The sequence below is a fragment of the Bubalus bubalis genome, chromosome 2 (genome assembly GCF_019923935.1).
Source record: "Bubalus bubalis isolate 160015118507 breed Murrah chromosome 2, NDDB_SH_1, whole genome shotgun sequence".
NCBI lineage: Eukaryota > Metazoa > Chordata > Mammalia > Artiodactyla > Bovidae > Bubalus > Bubalus bubalis.
The window spans coordinates 88,604,358-88,622,688 of NC_059158.1; the positions used below are offsets into that span (position 1 = coordinate 88,604,358).

The 18,331-nt window shown below is 38.3% G+C and overlaps 1 protein-coding gene across 4 annotated transcripts in view; it reads left to right on the plus strand.

The window, feature by feature from the left end:
- LOC102391290 (lymphocyte antigen 75) overlaps positions 1-18,331 on the plus strand; it is a 123,645-nt gene that overhangs the window by 52,271 nt on the left and 53,043 nt on the right. For all 4 annotated transcript variants that reach the window (XM_044934884.2, XM_044934883.2, XM_044934882.2 and 1 more), the window contains exons 21-25: positions 363-502; positions 2,366-2,471; positions 2,713-2,873; positions 10,950-11,079; positions 12,138-12,364. In XM_044934884.2, the coding sequence (XP_044790819.2) occupies positions 363-502; positions 2,366-2,471; positions 2,713-2,873; positions 10,950-11,079; positions 12,138-12,364 (764 nt within the window). The remainder of the gene's footprint in view (positions 1-362; positions 503-2,365; positions 2,472-2,712; positions 2,874-10,949; positions 11,080-12,137; positions 12,365-18,331) is intronic.

Consider the following 18,331-nt stretch of genomic DNA (forward strand, 5'->3'; position numbering starts at 1 on the left):
AAGCAGTTACTTACCCTTTCCTAACTGATGTGGGTATAGACAAATTCACAAAGATAAGCAGGCAGCAGTTCTAAAGTGTAGTTTAGGTCTCTATCCCCCTCCCCAAGAGCCGTCATCTCTCTATTTCCTGCCACTAGGAAATGCACCAAGTTTGTGCGTTTTTATAAGCAATATTGGTATGCTACAACCTATTGAAATGAGTAATAATAATAGGAGACAAAAATAGCTAGGGAAGAAAAGGAATATACTTTAACCATTTGCGAAATATTGATTTAAAGAGACTTTCTTTACTACTGGATTGTTTTTAAAAATGTGCTGAATGGAAAATTATCACCACAGTAATCTTGCTTTTCACTTCTCAGATTTACGAAAACCTGCAGACTGTAGTACCAAGTTGCCCTTTGTCTGTGAAAAACACAATGTATCTTCATTAGAAAAATATAGTCCAGATTCTGCAGCTAAAGTGCAGTGCTCTGGGGATTGGATTACTTTTCAGAACAAGGTAAAAAGGGAATTGCTACATTGTGCAGATGATGATTGCTTTCATGAAGATTATATGGCCCATGGCAGAATGACATCCCAAGTAACTTCACTAAGATAGACTCTGCATATTTCAGTATCTCACCTGATTCTCTACATTTTCAGAAACAGAGGTACTCTCAAGTTAGTCACGCCTAGCGACTTAGCAGCAGCAGCAGCAGCAGCAGCCAGCCTTTCAGAATACCGTGTTCCTGTTCCATTGCTGCTAACACTTAAATTGCTGAAGTTGATCTTTCAATGAATAGTCCATTAACTAGTCAGGACTATCTCTTTGGCATGTAGGAAACTGACTGAATTTCTGGCTGAAAAATTTTCCTCCTTAAGGAAAACATCCAGGCAGCATTTATCAATCAAATTAAATCAACATTTCCCAAACTGCTTTTGGGGAATATACACATATGCTAACAAAATATTAATCATTGATCTTGCCTCCAGTGTAGGGTTTATAATTAAATAGATTGGGAAGTGCCACGTTCTATATTTGCCTCCTTGAGATGCACAATTCATGTTGGTGTATGTATCTTAGGAAATGCAACTGGCTGCTAAAAAGAGAAATTACTACAGTATGCTAAAACATTTATTCTCTCAGATAAAAGAAATTTGAAGATAAGCAGGCTGGGGTTGGTATGAAAGCTCTGTGGTCTTCAAAACCAGACTTCCCTTTGTCTTTCTGCTCTACCATCCTTAACTTGAGGCTTCCAAGCTCAAGTTCAGGGTGTTTGTTTGGGGAGTCTTTTCTAGAAGTCCCCCAATGACTTTATATCTCTCTGGCCACTCTTGTCTGTAAGGAGGCTGAAAAAAAATTTTTTGTAGAATGTTTCAAGGTACATAATTTGGGCCATACTACTACACAGTAACATGACTATAATATCAAACAGAAAAAGGAAGAGATGGGTCTGGCAACTGAAAGCGTCTGTAGTAAATTTAAAATATTAGGGGTATATTTTGACTTTTTAAAATTAAAATAATCTTTTCCTCCCAAGGTGCTAGGACTAGATTAATTTACATAGTTGATATAAATTTGTAGAGTTTTTGTTTTATTGAAGTATAGTTTACTGAAAATAGTATATTAATTTCAGGTGTTCAATATAGTGATCAGATATTTCTATAGATTATGTACCATACAAAGTTATTATAAAATTGATTATAATCCCTTTGCTATAGATAACATCCCTGTGACTTATTTCAGTCTGATAGTTTGTATCTCTTAATCCCTTTCACCCTCTTTAAATTAAAATATCCTGCCAAGAGACAGTGGAATGATTTCTTTTAAAATGTTTTTTTTTTTTTTTTTTTAAATATGAGGTAATGGTAAAGAATTGGAGAAGGAAATGGCAACCCACTCCAGTGTTCTTGCCTGAGAATCCCGGGGACGGGGGAGCCTGGTGGGCTGCTGTCTATGGGGTCACACAGAGTCGGACACGACTGAAGCGACTTAGCAGCAGCAATGGTAAAGAATACATATTTGAAATCAAATGGAGCAGAGTTTAAATTCTGACCATGCTATGGCTATTTCACTTATGGGTAAAGTTTCTTAATGTCCCTATGCTTCCATTTCCCCATTTGTTGTGAGAATTCAATGAGATAATGCTATGCAAAGTGTTTAGCACAAGGAAGTACTCAGTAAATGGGAAATTAAAAAAAAAATAGTTCAAAGACTGCTTAAATTGAGAGTATAGGTCTGCGTTCTTATGACACTGCTTTGCACATTTCTATACCTTACAGACAGAAAATTAGCAGCTCTCTAAAAGATAAGGCATTTACTTCCTATATGAACTTTCATTTGTCTGAAATTTTATACTTTGTGTGTATTCTTTGTTTGTAGTGTTTTCTAAAGATCAACCCCAAATCTGTCACGTTTTCTGAAGCCAGTGATATTTGTCATACCTATGGTGGAACCCTTCCTTCAGTGTTGAGCCAGAGAGAGCAAGGTAGCAGAAATGTTCTGTAACATGTTTTATTCTGATCTGGGGGCCAAGTTCCTGTTGGCAAGATGTGGGGAATTAACATATAAAGAGAATCGTATTAAATTACTTTTTATAGAGTGAGGTGATAATCAAAGATTATCTTGATAGTTAGATAAGCTCAAAGTATTCATTGACATTTTTAGTGTACCTTTAATTTCAATAAGTCAAATGCTTTTTAAAAAAAAAATATGTATCTTTCTGACAGATTTTATTACATCCCTGCTTCCGGATATGGAAGCATCTTTATGGATCGGTTTGCGCTGGACTGCTTATGAAAAGATAAACAAATGGATGGATAACAGAGAGCTGACATACAGTAACTTTCACCCATTATTGGTTGGTCGGAGGCTGCGAATACCACCAAATGTAAGTTTGTTTGTTCTTTTAATCAGTACAGTGTGTAGCTCTATGAAATACCCGAGTCTTTCATAAATTATTGGGTTAAGAACAATGGCCTATTTTATGAGTCCATTTATATGAAACATCCAAATAGGCAAATCTATAAAGATAGAAAATAAATTACTGTTTACCAGAGACTAAGGAGACTAGAAGGATAGGCAGTGATGGCTGAAGCATATGGGGTTTCTTTCTACGGTCATGAAAATGTTCTAAGATTGATTGAGGGTGATGGTTGCACAACTCTGTGAATATACTGAAAACTATAGAGTGTATACTTTAAATGGGTGAATTATACCATCTATGAATTTTGTCAACAAAGCTGTCACAAGAAGAACAACAGCATAGCTTCCCCAGCCTTTGTGTAGGGGCCCTAGTTTTTCATAGTAGCATCAGATTCCATAGCACTTATTTTATAACCATGTGAAACCTTCAGTGTGCTTAGTCACTCAGTTGTGTCCGACTCTTTGTGACCCCGTGGACTGTAACCCACCAGGCTCCTCTGTCCATGGAATTTTCCAGGCAAGAATACTGGCATGCGCTGCCATGCCCTCCTCCAGGAGATCTTCCCGACTCAGGGATCAAAGCCATATCTGCCACATTGCAGGTGGATTCTTTACCGTCTGAGCCACCACGGGAGCCCGAAACCATCAATAGTGAGCTGCAAATAAAAGCTAATATAAAGGCTTGATTTATCATTTTGCAATTTTGAGCTGTCAGATTTAGTCTTCTGAGGTAAAAAGTACAAAATCGGTGATTGGTGATCATTTTTCCCTAAGATCTAAATGTAAAGAAGCTGTAAAAGGGAAGAAGGCATTATTAAACCACTAGACCATTCAGGTATGACCTAAATCAAATCCCTTATGATTATACAGTGGAAGTGAGAAATAGATTTAAGGGACTAGATCTGATAGAGTGCCTGATGAACTATGGACAGAGGTTCACGACATTGTACAGGAGACAGGGATCAAGACCATTCCCATAGAAAAGAAATGCAAAAAAGCAAAATGGCTGTCTGGGGAGGCCTTACAAAGAGCTGTGAAAAGAAGAGAAGCGAAAAGCAAAGGAGAAAAGGAAAGATATAAACATCTGAATGCAGAGTTCCAAAGAATAGCAAGAAGAGATAAGAAAGCCTTCTTCAGCAATCAGTGCAAAGAAATAGAGGAAAACAATAGAATGGGAAAGACTAGAGATCTCTTCAAGAAAATTAGAGATACCAAGGGAACATTTCTTGCAAAGATGGGCTCAATAAAGGACAGAAATGGTATGGACCTAACAGAAGCAGACGATATTAAGAAGAGGTGGCAAGAATACACAGAAGAACTGTACAAAAAAGATCTTCATGAACCAGATAATCACAATAGTGTGATCACTCACCTAGAGCCAGACATCCTGGAATGTGAAGTCAAGTGGGCCTTAGAAAGCATCACTACGAACGAAGCTAGTGGAGGTGATGGAATTCTAGTTGAGCTATTCCAAATTCTGAAAGATGATGCTGTGAAAGTGCTGCACTCAATATGCTAGCAAATTTGGAAAACTCAGCAGTGGCCACAGGACTGGAAAAGATCAGTTTTCATTCCAATCTCAAAGAAAGGCAATGCCAAAGAATGCTCAAACTACCGCACAATGGGACTCATTTCACACACTAGTAAAGTAAGGCTCAAAATTCTCCAAGCCAGGCTTCAGCAATATGTGAACCGTGAACTTCCTAATGTTCAAGCTGGTTTTAGAAAAGGCAGAGGAACCAGAGATCAAATTACCAACATCCGCTGGATCATGGGAAAAGCAAGAGAGTTCCAGAAAAACATCTACTTCTGCTTTATTGACTATGCCAAAGCCTTTGACTGCATGGATCACAATAAACTGTGGAAAATTCTGAAAGAGATGGCAATACCAGAACACCTGATCTGCCTCTTGAGAAATTTGTATGCAGGTCAGGAAGCAACAGTTAGAACTGGACATGGAACAACAGACTGGTTCCAAATAGGAAAAGGAGTTCGTCAAGGCTGTATATTGTCACCCTGTTTATTTAACTTATATGCAGAGTACATCATGAGAAACGCTGGACTGGAAGAAACACAGGCTGGAATCAAGATTGCCGGGAGAAATATCAATAACCTCAGATATGCAGATGATACCACCCTTATGGCAGAAAGTGAAGAGGAACTAAAAAGCCTCTTCATGAAGGTGAAAGTAGAGAGTGAAAAAGTTGGCTTAAAGCTCAACATTCAGAAAATGAAGATCATGGCATGCGGTCCCGTAACTTCATGGGAAATAGATGTGGAAACAGTGGCAGACTTTATTTTTGGGGGCTCCAAAATCACTGCAGATGGTGACTGCAGCCATGAAATTAAAAGACGCTTACTCCTTGGAAGGAAAGTTATGACCAACCTAGAGAGCATATTCAAAAGCAGAGACATTACTTTGCCAACAAAGGTTCATCTAGTCAAGGCTATGGTTTTTCCTGTGGTCATGTATGGATGTGAGAGTTGGACTGTGAAGAAGGCTGAGTGTCCAAGAATTGATGCTTTTGAACTGTGGTGTTGGAGAAGACTCTTGAGAGTCCCTTGGACTGCAAGGAGATGCAACCAGTCCATTCTGAAGGAGATCAGCCCTGGGATTTCTTTGGAAGGAATGATGCTAAAGCTGAAACTCCAGTACTTTGGCCACCTCATGCGAAGAGTTGACTCATTGGAAAAGACTCTGATGCTGGGAGGGATTGGGGGCAGGAGGAGAAGGGGACGACAGAGGATGAGATGGCTGCATGGCATCACTGACTCGATGGACGTGCGTCTGAGTGAACTCCGGGAGTTGGTGATGGACAGTGAGGCCTGGCATGCTGCGATTAATGGGGTTGCAAAGAGTTGGACACGACTGAGCGACTGATCTGATCTGATCCTGTATCATGATATTACTGTCCATTGCTTCTGTCTTCCTTATTTGCTGGATACAAACCACCTTTTGCACAGAAAGCAAAAATTATTAAGAGATTAAAATTGAACTCCAAAAGTACATGTTAGATGACATTAAGTGATATAACTGATGCAATGGAACTTTGCTCAAGATTGACTTTGATGGCAAAGGGCACTGAAACATGTAATTATTACAAACAAAATATCAAAATAATGCTTGGTTATTATAGAAAATTTGGAATTTATAAAAGAATAAACAATGTAAAGGAAAATATCAACCTACATCCTGCCTATATTTAGGCTGCTGCTGCTGCTGCTAAGTCACTTCAGTCATGTCTGACTCTGTGCGACCCCAAGAACAGCAGCCCACCAGACTCCCCCATCCCTGGGATTCTCTAGGCAAGAGTACTGGAGTGGGGTGCCATTGCCTTCTCCCTTATTTAGGCTGGTAGCTTTTAAACTTTTAACTTATGCCCCATAGTAAGAAACACATTTAAAGAACCATTTAGCACATAGATATAATACTGAATTGAAACAAAAATTTCAGGTAATACTTACCCTTAGAGCTTATATTGCTTTCTATTCTAGTCTGCTTTAGTCTAGTATAGTCAATCTATTCTCTGTATTCTATCCTATTCTATTTCATTATCACAACTAAGAATCAGGATCTACTGAAGTGATTTCATGACCTACTAAATGAATCTCAAACCATATTTGAATCCTGATCTAGGGAATCACAATGCATATTTCAGCGTTTTTCTTATAGGACTTTTCTATACACTGTCTTCTTGACATAGGTAAGATTATATACTATTGTATCTACTTTTCTCATTTAGTATTATATAAGTATCAATAGTTTCTTATGCCATTAAAGGATATACTTGATAACCATTTTGATGGTTGCACAGTATTTCTTGATATATATGCCATCATTTACCTAAACAATGCTGGGTGTTTCCATTGTTTTCAGTTTTGCATAATCTTAAATAGCTGCAGTTAACATCTTTGTGTATAATCTTTGCTATATATTTCAGGTTACCTCCTTAGGATAGATTTAGGTAGCCAGATCAAAAGATATAAGTAGTTACAAAACTCTGGTTAACAAATTGCTTTCCAGAAAGGTTTATGAGATTATTTTTTTGTCAGCAATATGTTGTGATTACTCAGATCAGATTAGATCAGTCGCTCAGTCGTGTCCGACTCTTTGCAACCCCATGAGTCGCAGCACGCCAGGCCTCACTGTCCATCACCAACTCCCGGAGTTCACCCAGACTCACGTCCATCGAGTCAGTGATGCCATCCAGCCATCTCATCCTGTCGTCCCCTTCTCCTCTTGCCCCCAATCCCTCCCAGCATCAGAGTCTTTTCCAATGAGTCAACTCTTCGCATGAGGTGGCCAAAGTACTGGAGTTTCAGCTTTAGCATCATTCCTTCCAAAGAAATCCCAGGGCTGATCTCCTTTAGAATGGACTGGTTGGATCTCCTTTCAGTCCAAGGGACTCTCAGGAGCCTTCTCCAACACCACAGTTCAAAAGCATCAATTCTTCGGCACTCAGCTTTCTTCACAGTCCAGCTCTCACATCCATACATGACCACAGGAAAAACCATAGCCTTGACTAGATGAACCTTTGTTGGCAAAGTAATGTCTCTGCTTTTCAATATGCTATCTAGGTTGGTCATAACTTATACCAGTATATTAATAATTTCCAACATTTATTGAGCAGCTAATGTGTCATACATTCTACTAATGCATCACATGTATCATTTCATTTGATCTGCACAAAATATGTGAAACAGTCAGCACTCCTCTCCTATCTTAGAAATGCAGAGACAGAGAGTCACATAACTTGCCAGAAGTCATTCAGGGTATACATGCAGAGTCGGTTTTTAAATCTGAGTCTGTAGAGGCATTGCCTCTACTAAAGTGCTCTAAGGAGCATTATCTTTAAAGATGCTTGCTAATTTGTTAGTTTAAGTGATATCATATTTTCTGATTTCTAGTAAAAGCATTTGTTAGATTTCTATTTCTCTGATTTCTAATAAAAGCATATAAATTCAGTAATAATTTTAATTTCATCAAATGTGAATTTTTTATTCTTTGAAAATTTATCTGTCAAAGTCTTCTTGTAGTTCTTACTGTTTTTATTACTGTGTAAACAGTAACTGTGCAAACCCTGCGTTTCTTGTATTTACTGCAAATATTTTCATAGGATTTTTCTAAATAACAAAAATATTACAGAAATAAGTTTTGATTTTTTTGTTGCATGTTTAACTCTATTTATTTCTTTTTTTCTCCATTCTTTTAAGGTTATAATGTTAGTTAAGTATATGCCTTTATTTTCTTCATTTTGTTTTATAGCTTGCCTTTTTATTCTGACACTATGTTCCATCCATGGTATATGGTATATATTGTCAATGGGTACTTAATCCTGTTCCTTAATCCTGGCCAATTTTATGGCATCATTTATTGCATATACTTCCATTTGTTAAAATCAATATAGAATGCCTTCTTTATTATATGTGAAGTGTGTGTGTGTATGTGTGCATCTATGTATGAGACATACTCCTGTATAGCTCTCACACTGCTCTAAATACTACCAAGTTCCCATATTTCAAAAAAAATAATAGGATTAGTTATACTTTATTATTTGCTTTTAAAAAATTTTAGCTGTTATGTCTATTCTTCAAGGCAAACTAGAATTATTTACTTAATTTCCACTCTAAACAATTAAATAGCAAATATCTGGTGAGAATTTGACAACATTTTAGGAAGAACTGACATATCTTTATTAATCTTTCCTCAGGAAATGGTGTAACATGTCTCTCCACTAATTCAAGTCTTCCTTTTAAATTCCTCAGTGATGTTTTCATAGAAATTATCTTTCTTATTGCCATTGAGAATGGCAGCTTTTAAAAATTTTCTTATTGATGTATATGAAACCTATTGTTTGGGAATTTTTGTACATTTATTTCATAGGTATCCCTCTTACTAAAAACTCTTACTACTCAGAGTTTTTCACTAGATTTTATTGGGTTTTCTAATTAGATAATCATAATTTGCAAATAACAGTTCACACTTCACTACATGTGGTAAGACTTCCAGAACCATGGTAAATACCAGGAGTATTAAATAATATCTTACACTTGATCTGGACTCTAATAGGACTATCTTTGTCCTATAGTCTTTCATTTTTATATTTGATGTGTACTTTTTGTTCAAGATATATCATTCTATAACTAGTTTATCTTAAATTTTTATTCAAGGATAAGTAGTAGATTTTCTAAAATTTATATTCAACATCTATTAAAATTGTGTCATATAGTTTTTCCCATTAGGCCCATGGATGTGTGGCCCATTGATAGATATTGTGTTAAAACCATTTTTATCTCCTAAATAAAACCTAATTACTGAATCCTAAATAAAACCTAATTTCAGTAATAAAACCTAATTACTGAAAGTGGATTATTATTTTACTACTCTACTGAATTAGATTTGTTAGAATTTTATTTGGGAATATTTTCATCTCTGTTCATAGAGTTAATTTTTTAATGCCATACTGTTAGATTTTTTTTTTCTTATTGTGTCAGCTTCATAAAATGAACTAGGTAGTTTTCTGCCTTTGTGTTTTGAGATTATGACTCAGCCTGGGAAGTTATCTTTCTCTGAAAGTTTGAAGGAACAAAACCACATGGTATTATAATCCTGTTCCAAGATCATTCTTTAATCATAAAGGGATTTGGTACAGTAGTTGAGGGCTAAACTCTAGAGTCAGAGTGTCTGGATTTGAATTCCATTCAGCCATTTAGTATGCCCTAGGAAGTTCACTTCTCTTAAGCCTCAGTTTTTTATTTATAAAGATGCCCTGGAGGAGGGAAAGGCTACCTACTCCAGTATTCTGGCCTGGAGAATTCCATGGACTGTATAGTCCATGGGGTCGCAAAGAGTTGGACACGACTGAGCAACTTTGACTTTCAGGTGGTGCTAGTGGTAAAGAACCCACCTACCAATGCAGGAGATGTAAGAGACATGGGTTCCCATGGACAGAGGAACCTGGTGGGCTACAATCCACGAGGTCGCAAAAAGTCAGACATGATTGAAACAACTTAGTATGTATGCATGCTGCTAAGTTGCTTCAGTCGTGACCGATTCTGCGTGACCCCATAGACAGCAGCCCACCAGGCTCCCCCATCCCTGGGATTCTCCAGGCAAGAACACTGGAGTGGGTTGCCATTGCCTTCTCCAATGCAGGAAAGTGAAAAGTGAAAGTGAAGTCGCTCAGTCGTGTCTGACTCTTAGCGACCTCATGGACTGCAGCCTACCAGGCTCCTCCATCCATGGGATTTTCCAGGCAAGAGTACTGGAGTGGGGTGCCAATGCTTTCTCTGATGTATGCATGCATGTAGTATTTTAAAAAATGTATATTATAGCTCCTTGGATAAGCTTCAGTTCAGTTCAGTTTAGTCGCTCAGTGGTGTCCAACTCTTTGCAACCCCATGAACCGCAGCACACCAGGCCTCCCTGTCCATTGCCAACTCGGGATAAGCTTACTTTTCTTATTTTTCTAAGAGTAATAAGTTTCAAACATTTAGAAGAGTGTAGGGATAATATACTTTGAATAAATTTTCATGTCTAATGTTACTTATTTGTGGTCAACAAATGAAATCTAAATAGATACTTTTATTTATGGATGTTTCATAGTGACAAGTATAGGATGAAAGCTTTAAGGTGAGTTCTCTCTTGTATGGGACACCATTTGTCATTATAAAAAGTTTATAAGTATCTAATAAGTTAAATTAATTGTCATCACTTTTTTTGCTTACTTGCAATGTTAAGAATGAGAGCAGAATGTTAAATATTACTATAATTGCTTTTGTCTTCTAACAGGTTTTCTTTATCTGTTTTGAAGATGTATTCATCAATATTACTACTATTTTGGTTTGTGATTTCTAAAGTTAATTGCCCTTTTCCCATGTTTTGAAAGTGTATCAGGATTTTCTTAGTGATTTCATGGTCAACTCCCTAATGGATTTTTCTATAGGAAGAAAAATCCAATTTGGAATATAAAATTATCTTACTGGGATCCTCAGACTGTTAGTTTAATGAATGCTTATACATATTTGCATTTTTGTTTAGATTTTTGATGAAGAGGCATCTTACCACTGTGCTGTAATGCTCAACCTCCAAAAATCACCTTTTACTGGGATGTGGAATTTTACTTCCTGTAGTGAACACCATACTCTGTCTCTATGTCAGAAATACTCAGGTATAGATCATTATTTAGATAACTATGGTACTTTATGCTGTTAGAGATGTACAGTATGTTTTCACACAAAAGAATCTTATAAATTAATTAATATTTGTAATCATATAGCTTCTTTAACATTTTAGCATGGCTACATCCATGTGAGTCAAATTAGCTCAAGTATTAAATACAATGTGATTTTTTTTCAAATATCATTGCCATAATTAAATATCAAAATTAAGTATTAATGGAATTTGTTAATAGGAGTTGTCTAATGACAGTAAATTATGGTTGCACTTTGTTCTTTTTACTCTGGGATTTTTCAGATTTTGCTTTCTATCATGAGGAAAAGAGGAGAAAAAAATATTTGTAACTGAACTCGGTGTAAACATTCATGGTTAAATTTAGCTCTCAAAAAAATAAAAGGATATGAAGCATTATAAATGAATCACACACTAAGCCTTATCCTATAATCCACATAAAAATAAAATATGTACTTAAAAGTAGACATCATCTATATTTTCAAAATATTTTTTATTAAATTGTTTACATTGGTCACAGTAAGTTTTTAACAAATGATTTTAAAAAAGAAATCCTTTGTCATATAATGAGAATCTCAAGTAGCTAATTCATGTGCTTCTGAAGAACTTTTTGCTAAATTAATCTTTACTCATTTGTCTTACACTTTTTAGTAACTGCCTTAATTCAGAGAAGTATTGCAAATCAATAATGCAAATATATCCTCTAAGGGGTGGTTTCATACTTTTTTTTGTGGGTTCTCCCAGATGAAAACTTGTAAAGGGAGACTTAACACCTTCTCTTGTTGAAGCAGTTCAAACAAAGAAAGAATCTGACACCAATCTGAAATGGTAATCTTACTGCACTCTAGTTTTATTTTTCCCCTTCCCAAATCAGATCAACTAAAACAGAATTATTTATAAAACATACCTAGTTATCCTACCCAAAGTCTAAAACAAATAGATAAGTAATACCTAAAGTACATTATTATAGGGAGAAATTTCAAAAGCTATCTCATGACTTACCAAGTGGGTGGTTTTTTTTTTTTCTTTTACACACAGAAATTGAAAGCAGACAGACCTTGTGGAATACTACAGAGACTATGAAGTATCAAAATAACCTGTACAAAATAATCCTGAAGCCTCTGGCTTGGACCGATGCTCTAAGAGAGTGTCAGAAAGAAAACATGCGCCTGGTGAGCATCACAGACCCTTACCAGCAGGCCTTCCTGACTGTGCAGGCATTCGTCCGCAACTCTTCTTTGTGGATTGGACTCTCCAGTCATGATGTAAGTTTTCAGTCCCAATTGCCAGGATTGGGTGACGGAATGTGACATTTTTTTATTGCACACAGCATCTCTCCTATCAGACTAAAAAAACCCAGAGATCATAAAATCTTACTCCAGTGAATGAATTTCGTATGTATGTAATTTTTAGTGGCAGTCATTTTCCCACTGATTTGCTGCTTTATTGTTTAGCTTTAGGAAAATGTCCAGTGATATGTAACTGAGCACTTCTTTTTATTTATTCTAATCAAAGATGGAGCTGGAATCCGGAGCTGCCATCTCTCCTCAGCCAATGAAAAGGAGAGGGGAAGGGCAGTTACAAAATCACAGGGGGTTGGGTGAGTGGAAGCCCATGGACATTATTAAAGGGCTTTTTATCCCTTTCTGAATAAGCAAAGTGAAATTAAGCCACTCTACAAAGGAATTAGAAGAGCAATTCACCCTATCTCCAACTCTGATCTTGGGTACTTCTCATTCATCTCTTAGCCCAACAACAAATGCTAGTCTCCTATTAATTCTCGACACTGAATTACATACATATAGCATGAACAGGAATATTTATGCTCCTAAATCTTTTAGCTAAAATTAATAGGGAATTGTCTTTAAAATAGAGTTATATTATTTCTGTCAGCATTGTAGTCCTTTTTTGCCTCTTTTCTGAGCCTTCTTTGTAAGGATTTGATGCTTTGCCCGCTGAAATGAATTTAAAGTTAATACCTAGGGCTGGTATATAAGGCTGCATATGTTGTCCATTGATAGGGGTGCCATTTTCAAAGATGGTAATGTGAACTTTGCTTCCTGCATCTGTGCAGCGAGTGACCCATAAAGCCCAGTTAGATAATTTTCACCTAAACCAGTATTCCTCATCCACTTTTAGAGAGAAGTTAATCGGGAGTGTAGGAGAGAAGCATCCATGGCATTGTGAAGCAAACCTGAGGCATGGAGGCTGTAGGATAACCCTCAGTGTACCAAGACGGTTTTAGGGTTGTCTGGAGAAAAAGTAATGAAAGATGATTCAATCCTTGCACAAACCCCAAGTTGAACTGGAGAGTGGATGAAAAACTTAAACTCAGAAGTGAACATAATCTTTGACAAACTTTAAATTTATTACCACCAGCATTTGTCAGAAGCTCAATTAAAAAAAAAAAAAACAGTACTTAGAAATTGCTTGAAGAATCAGTTCAGTTCAGTCACTCAGTCATGTCCAACTCTTTGTAACCCATGAACTACAGCACGCCAGGCCTCCCTGTCCGTCACCAACTCCCGGAGTTCACCCAAACTCATGTGCATCAACTCGGTGATGCCATCCAGCCATCTCATCCTCTGTCGTCCCCTTCTCCTCCTGCCCCCAATCCCTCCCAGCATCAGAGTCTTTTCCAATGAGTTAACTCTTCGCATGAGGTGGCCAAAGTATTGGAGTTTCAGCCTCAGCATCAGTCCTTCCAGTGAACACCCAGGACTGATCTCTTTTAGAATGGACTGGTTGGATCTCCTTGCAGTCCAAGGGACTCTCAAGAGTCTTCTCCAGCACCACAGTTCAAAAGCATCAATTCTTCGGCACTCAGCTTTCTTCACAGTCCAACTCTCACATCCATACATGACCACAGGAAAAACCATAGCCTTGACTAGACGGATAGTTTCTCCAAAACTCTGGATTTTAAAATGTACCCTTAGTTCAAGCCAGATTGTCAGCTTGAACTGCTTCCCTAGACCTCACAGTATCAGTTCCTTCATAGCATTGCTTTTACTTCCTTTCTCTCTCATGTTTGGCATTATGTGAAACGCATCACTATGTCTCTTGTGAAGCTGGTAATCAGTTATTACATTTCCTAGTTTTAATCACATTAAACCTTTTAAAAGAAAAGCAGTGTTGTCTCTGGAGAAAAATCGTAAAGTTAGAATAAATTAAAAGAATAAAATTGAAGTCACCTGTAATCCCCAGTATCTAGTGATAAACAGGTTTAAATGTTTAGTATATATCCTTCAGGTTATTTTTCTGTGTACATGTATTTATTTTTAAGACACTTGGTATCATACAGTTTTGTAACTTTTTTCCCCCACTTGATGATTTTGGTCTTCTTTCTTATTCTGTGTTCAATCTTCACCTCTTTTTCTCTTTTCCCTTTTGCTCTTCAACATATTTTATATAGCTCTTTATTGTACATTTTCATAAACTGCCTTAAATCTTTGGCACATGGCAGGATATAAAGAAATGAAAGTTTATACTAAAAACAGTGGGGAGGTTTTGAAAGATTCTAAGCATGGTAGTAACAACATCAGATTTTGACTTGAGAAAAATTATGCTGTGGAGAAGCTGGGGAAGGAAGTGAGAAGTCCTGAGACAGAAGACCACTTAGAGTTTCGTGTAGACATCGGTGCAGGAAGTGATGAGGGTCTGCACTGAGGCGTGTTTACACTGTCTGCAGCACAGCCGTTGCGGGTTATAGGGAGTCCGCAGTGTGACTGTGACAGCGGGTCACGAGCACATTGAAGTGAAAGTCTAGACGAAGAGGAAGTCAAGAGGCTTGGGAACAGGGCGAGTCAACCACATGAACACAGAGCTCCCTAAGTTAGAGGTAAGACCAGGAGGACAGAGCAAGACACGGGGCGTCTCCTTAGTGAATGTCAGAGATGGGCAGGGGGCCAAGACCTCAGTGAATGTCAGAGAGAAGCAAGGACTCTGGGCGGTTGCAGTGATAAGGGCATAAACCTCAAAGGATATTACTAAAGAAGATAAAAATACCCATGACCTCATTCTCATGGCTCTGTGGTATCTGAGATTAAGAAAAGCAAATAGCCTTCCCTTGTGGGTGCTGAAAGGAACTTGCTCTGTTAGAAAAGACAGGTTTTAATTAAGATCCATCAAGGTCTAGAATTCAGTGAAGAGATATTTACAGTCTTAGTAAACAGATTTAGTGTTCAAAAAAGAGATGGAGGGAATGGGATAGCTTATCTACAAGGAACAGAAGTTCCAAAGGTCCAAGGACCTGGGTTAGTTGGGAGTGTAGCAAGGGAGAAGGAATCCAGGGTAATACCCAGTACTGGCAACATCACAGGGACAAAGGGCCACATTTGAGGCCACTTGGTTTAGAAATTAACTGGCTACAACTTTACAACTGGAATGCTCAGTTCAGTTCAATTGCTCAGTTGTGTCCAACTCTTTGCGATCCCACGGACTACAGCACGCCAGGCCTCCCTGTCCATTGCCAATTCCCGGAGTTTACTCAAACTCATGTCCATTGAGTCATTGATGCCATCCAACCATCTCGTCCTCTGTCATCCCCTTCTCCTGCCTTCAATCTTTTCCACATCAGAGTCTTTTCAAATGAGTCAGTTCTTCACATCAGGTGGCCAAAGTACTAGAGTTTCAGCTTCAGCATCAGTCCTTCCAATGAATGTTCAGGACTGATTTCCTCTAGGATGGATTGGTTGGATCTCCTTGCAGTCCAAGAGACTCTCAAGAGTCTCCTCCAACACCACAATTCAAAAGCATCAGTCATTCGGCACTCAGCTTTCTTTATAGTCTAACTCTCACATCCATACATGACTACTGGAAGAACCATAGCCTTGACTAGATGGACCTTTATTGGTAAAGTAATGTCTCTGCTTTTTAATATGCTTTCTAGGTTGGTCACAACTTTTCTTCCTAGGAGTAAGCATCTTTTCATTTCATGGCTGCAGTTACCATCTGCAGTGATTTTGGAGCCCCCAAAAATAAAGTCTGTCATTGTTTCCATTGTTTCCCCATCTATTTGCCATGAAGTGATGGGACCAGATGCCAGGGATCTTAGTTTTCTGAATGTTGAGTTTTAAGCTAACTTTTTCACTCTCTTCTTTCACTTTCATCAAGAGGCTCTTTAGTTCTTCTTCACTTTCTGCCATAAGAGTGGTGTCATCTTCATATCTGAGGTTATTGATATTTCTCCCAGCAATCTTGATTCCAGCTTGTGTTTCTTCCAGTCCAGTGTTTCTCATGATGTACTCTGCATATAAGTTAAATAAGCAGCATGACAATAATACAGCCTTGACGTAACTCCTTTTCCTATTTGGAACCAGTCTGTTGTTCCATGTCCAGTTCTAACTGTTGCTTCTTGACTGCATACTATTTCTCAACAGGCAGGTCAGGTGGTCTGGTACACCCATCTCTTTCAGAATTTTTCACAGTTTGTTGTGGTCCACACAGTCAAAGGCTTTGGCATAGTCAATGAAGAAGTAGATGTTTTTCTGGAACTCTCTTGCTTTTTCAATGGTCCAGCAAATGTTGGCAATTTGATCTCTGGTTCCTCTGCCTTTTCTAAATCCAGCTTGAACATCTGGAAGTTCACAGTTCATGTACTGTTGAACCCTGGCTTGGAGAATTTTGAGCATTACTTTACTAGCATGTGAGATGAGTGCAATTGTGCATTAGGTTGAGCATTCTTTGGCATTGCCTTTCTTTAGGATTGGAATGAAAACTGACCTTTTCCAGTTCTGTGGCCACTGCTGAATTTTTCAAATTTGCTGGCATATTGAGTGCAGCACTTTCACAGCATCATCTTTTAGGAATGCTGGTGGAGAACAATTCTGGATGAAATAGTTGGTGGTGTTGAGGTTTGACTGCCTTTGCTATTTTTCATTCACTAAGGGGACTGTATGTGGCCTTTGCCCAATGTTCCACTTAAGCCAGTAATGCCAAATTGCCATGGGCCTCAGGAAAGCATACCTCAGTGGGTCAGTGTGTAAGGCCTGGTGCCCTGGCAGCACCACAGGAGAGCTCAGGCAGGCCTATACTTCACAACCCATCACCTGCACATCTGTAGCTACCTTGAAAGCATCTCTCAAGACAGGTGGTCATGCTTTTATCAGGATGCAAAGATAGATGTTCAGATTTCTAGCGCACAATAGAATGTACTGAATAAGGAAGTTTCTCTTCAAAGTCGTGTGTGAAAACAGTGGTATGAGATCCACAGGGCCTGAGAGTTTAAAAAGGAGCTAACAGGGGTTGGGGGCAGGAGGAGAAGCGGACGACAGAGGATGAGATGGCTGGATGGCATCACTGACTGGATGGACGTGAGTCTAAGTGAACTCTGGGAGTTGGTGATGGACAGGGAGGCCTGATGTGCTGTGATTCACGGGGTCACAAAGAGTCGGACACGACTGAGTGACTGAACTGAACTGAACTGAACTGAACACCCATGTAGCTCTTATTGTGTACCAGCTAGCCACTGATTTATGTGTCTTACACATTACCCCATTGATTCTAACCCATGAGATTAAGTGTCACATCCATTTAATAGAAGAGGGGATGGAAATATGGCAAGGTAATATCACAATCAAAAGCTGACAAATGACTGAACCAGAATTCAAAACTAGTACGCTTAGCTCCAAACCCATGTTCTTTCCACTCCTACATATTATCTCTAAGTTAAGCAGCACTCACAGTGGTCTCACTCCATTTTAGCTTTCTGATTTCCAACAACCAATGGTTCTAATTATGTGTGAGGCAGCAAAGAATAATGGTTTAGACCATGGACTCCAGGGTCTAATGGCCTGGATTTGAATCCCAGCTCATTATGGTTTTACACTCTGTGTGATGGTGCATGACTTCAGTTTCCTCATCTATAAAATGGATATATGATAGTACCTGGGTGCCTCATATAGTTGTAAGGATTCTTAAAACAATGCCTGATATGTAGTAAGTGCTTTGTAAATATGTACTAAATATAAGGTAAAATTAAAAGTCACGCTCAGTCGTGTCCAACTCTTTGTGACCCTGTGGACTGTAGCCCATTAGGTTCCTCTGTCTATGGGATTCTCCAGGCAAGAATACTGGAGTGGGTAGCCATTCCCTTCTCCAGGGCATATTCCCTACCCAGGGATCAAACCCAGGAGTCCTGCATTGCAGGCAGATTCTTTACTGTCTGAGCCACCAGAGAAGCCCTTAGATCGACCACAAGGGTCAAAATCAAACCATAGGGACAAGATGGATTG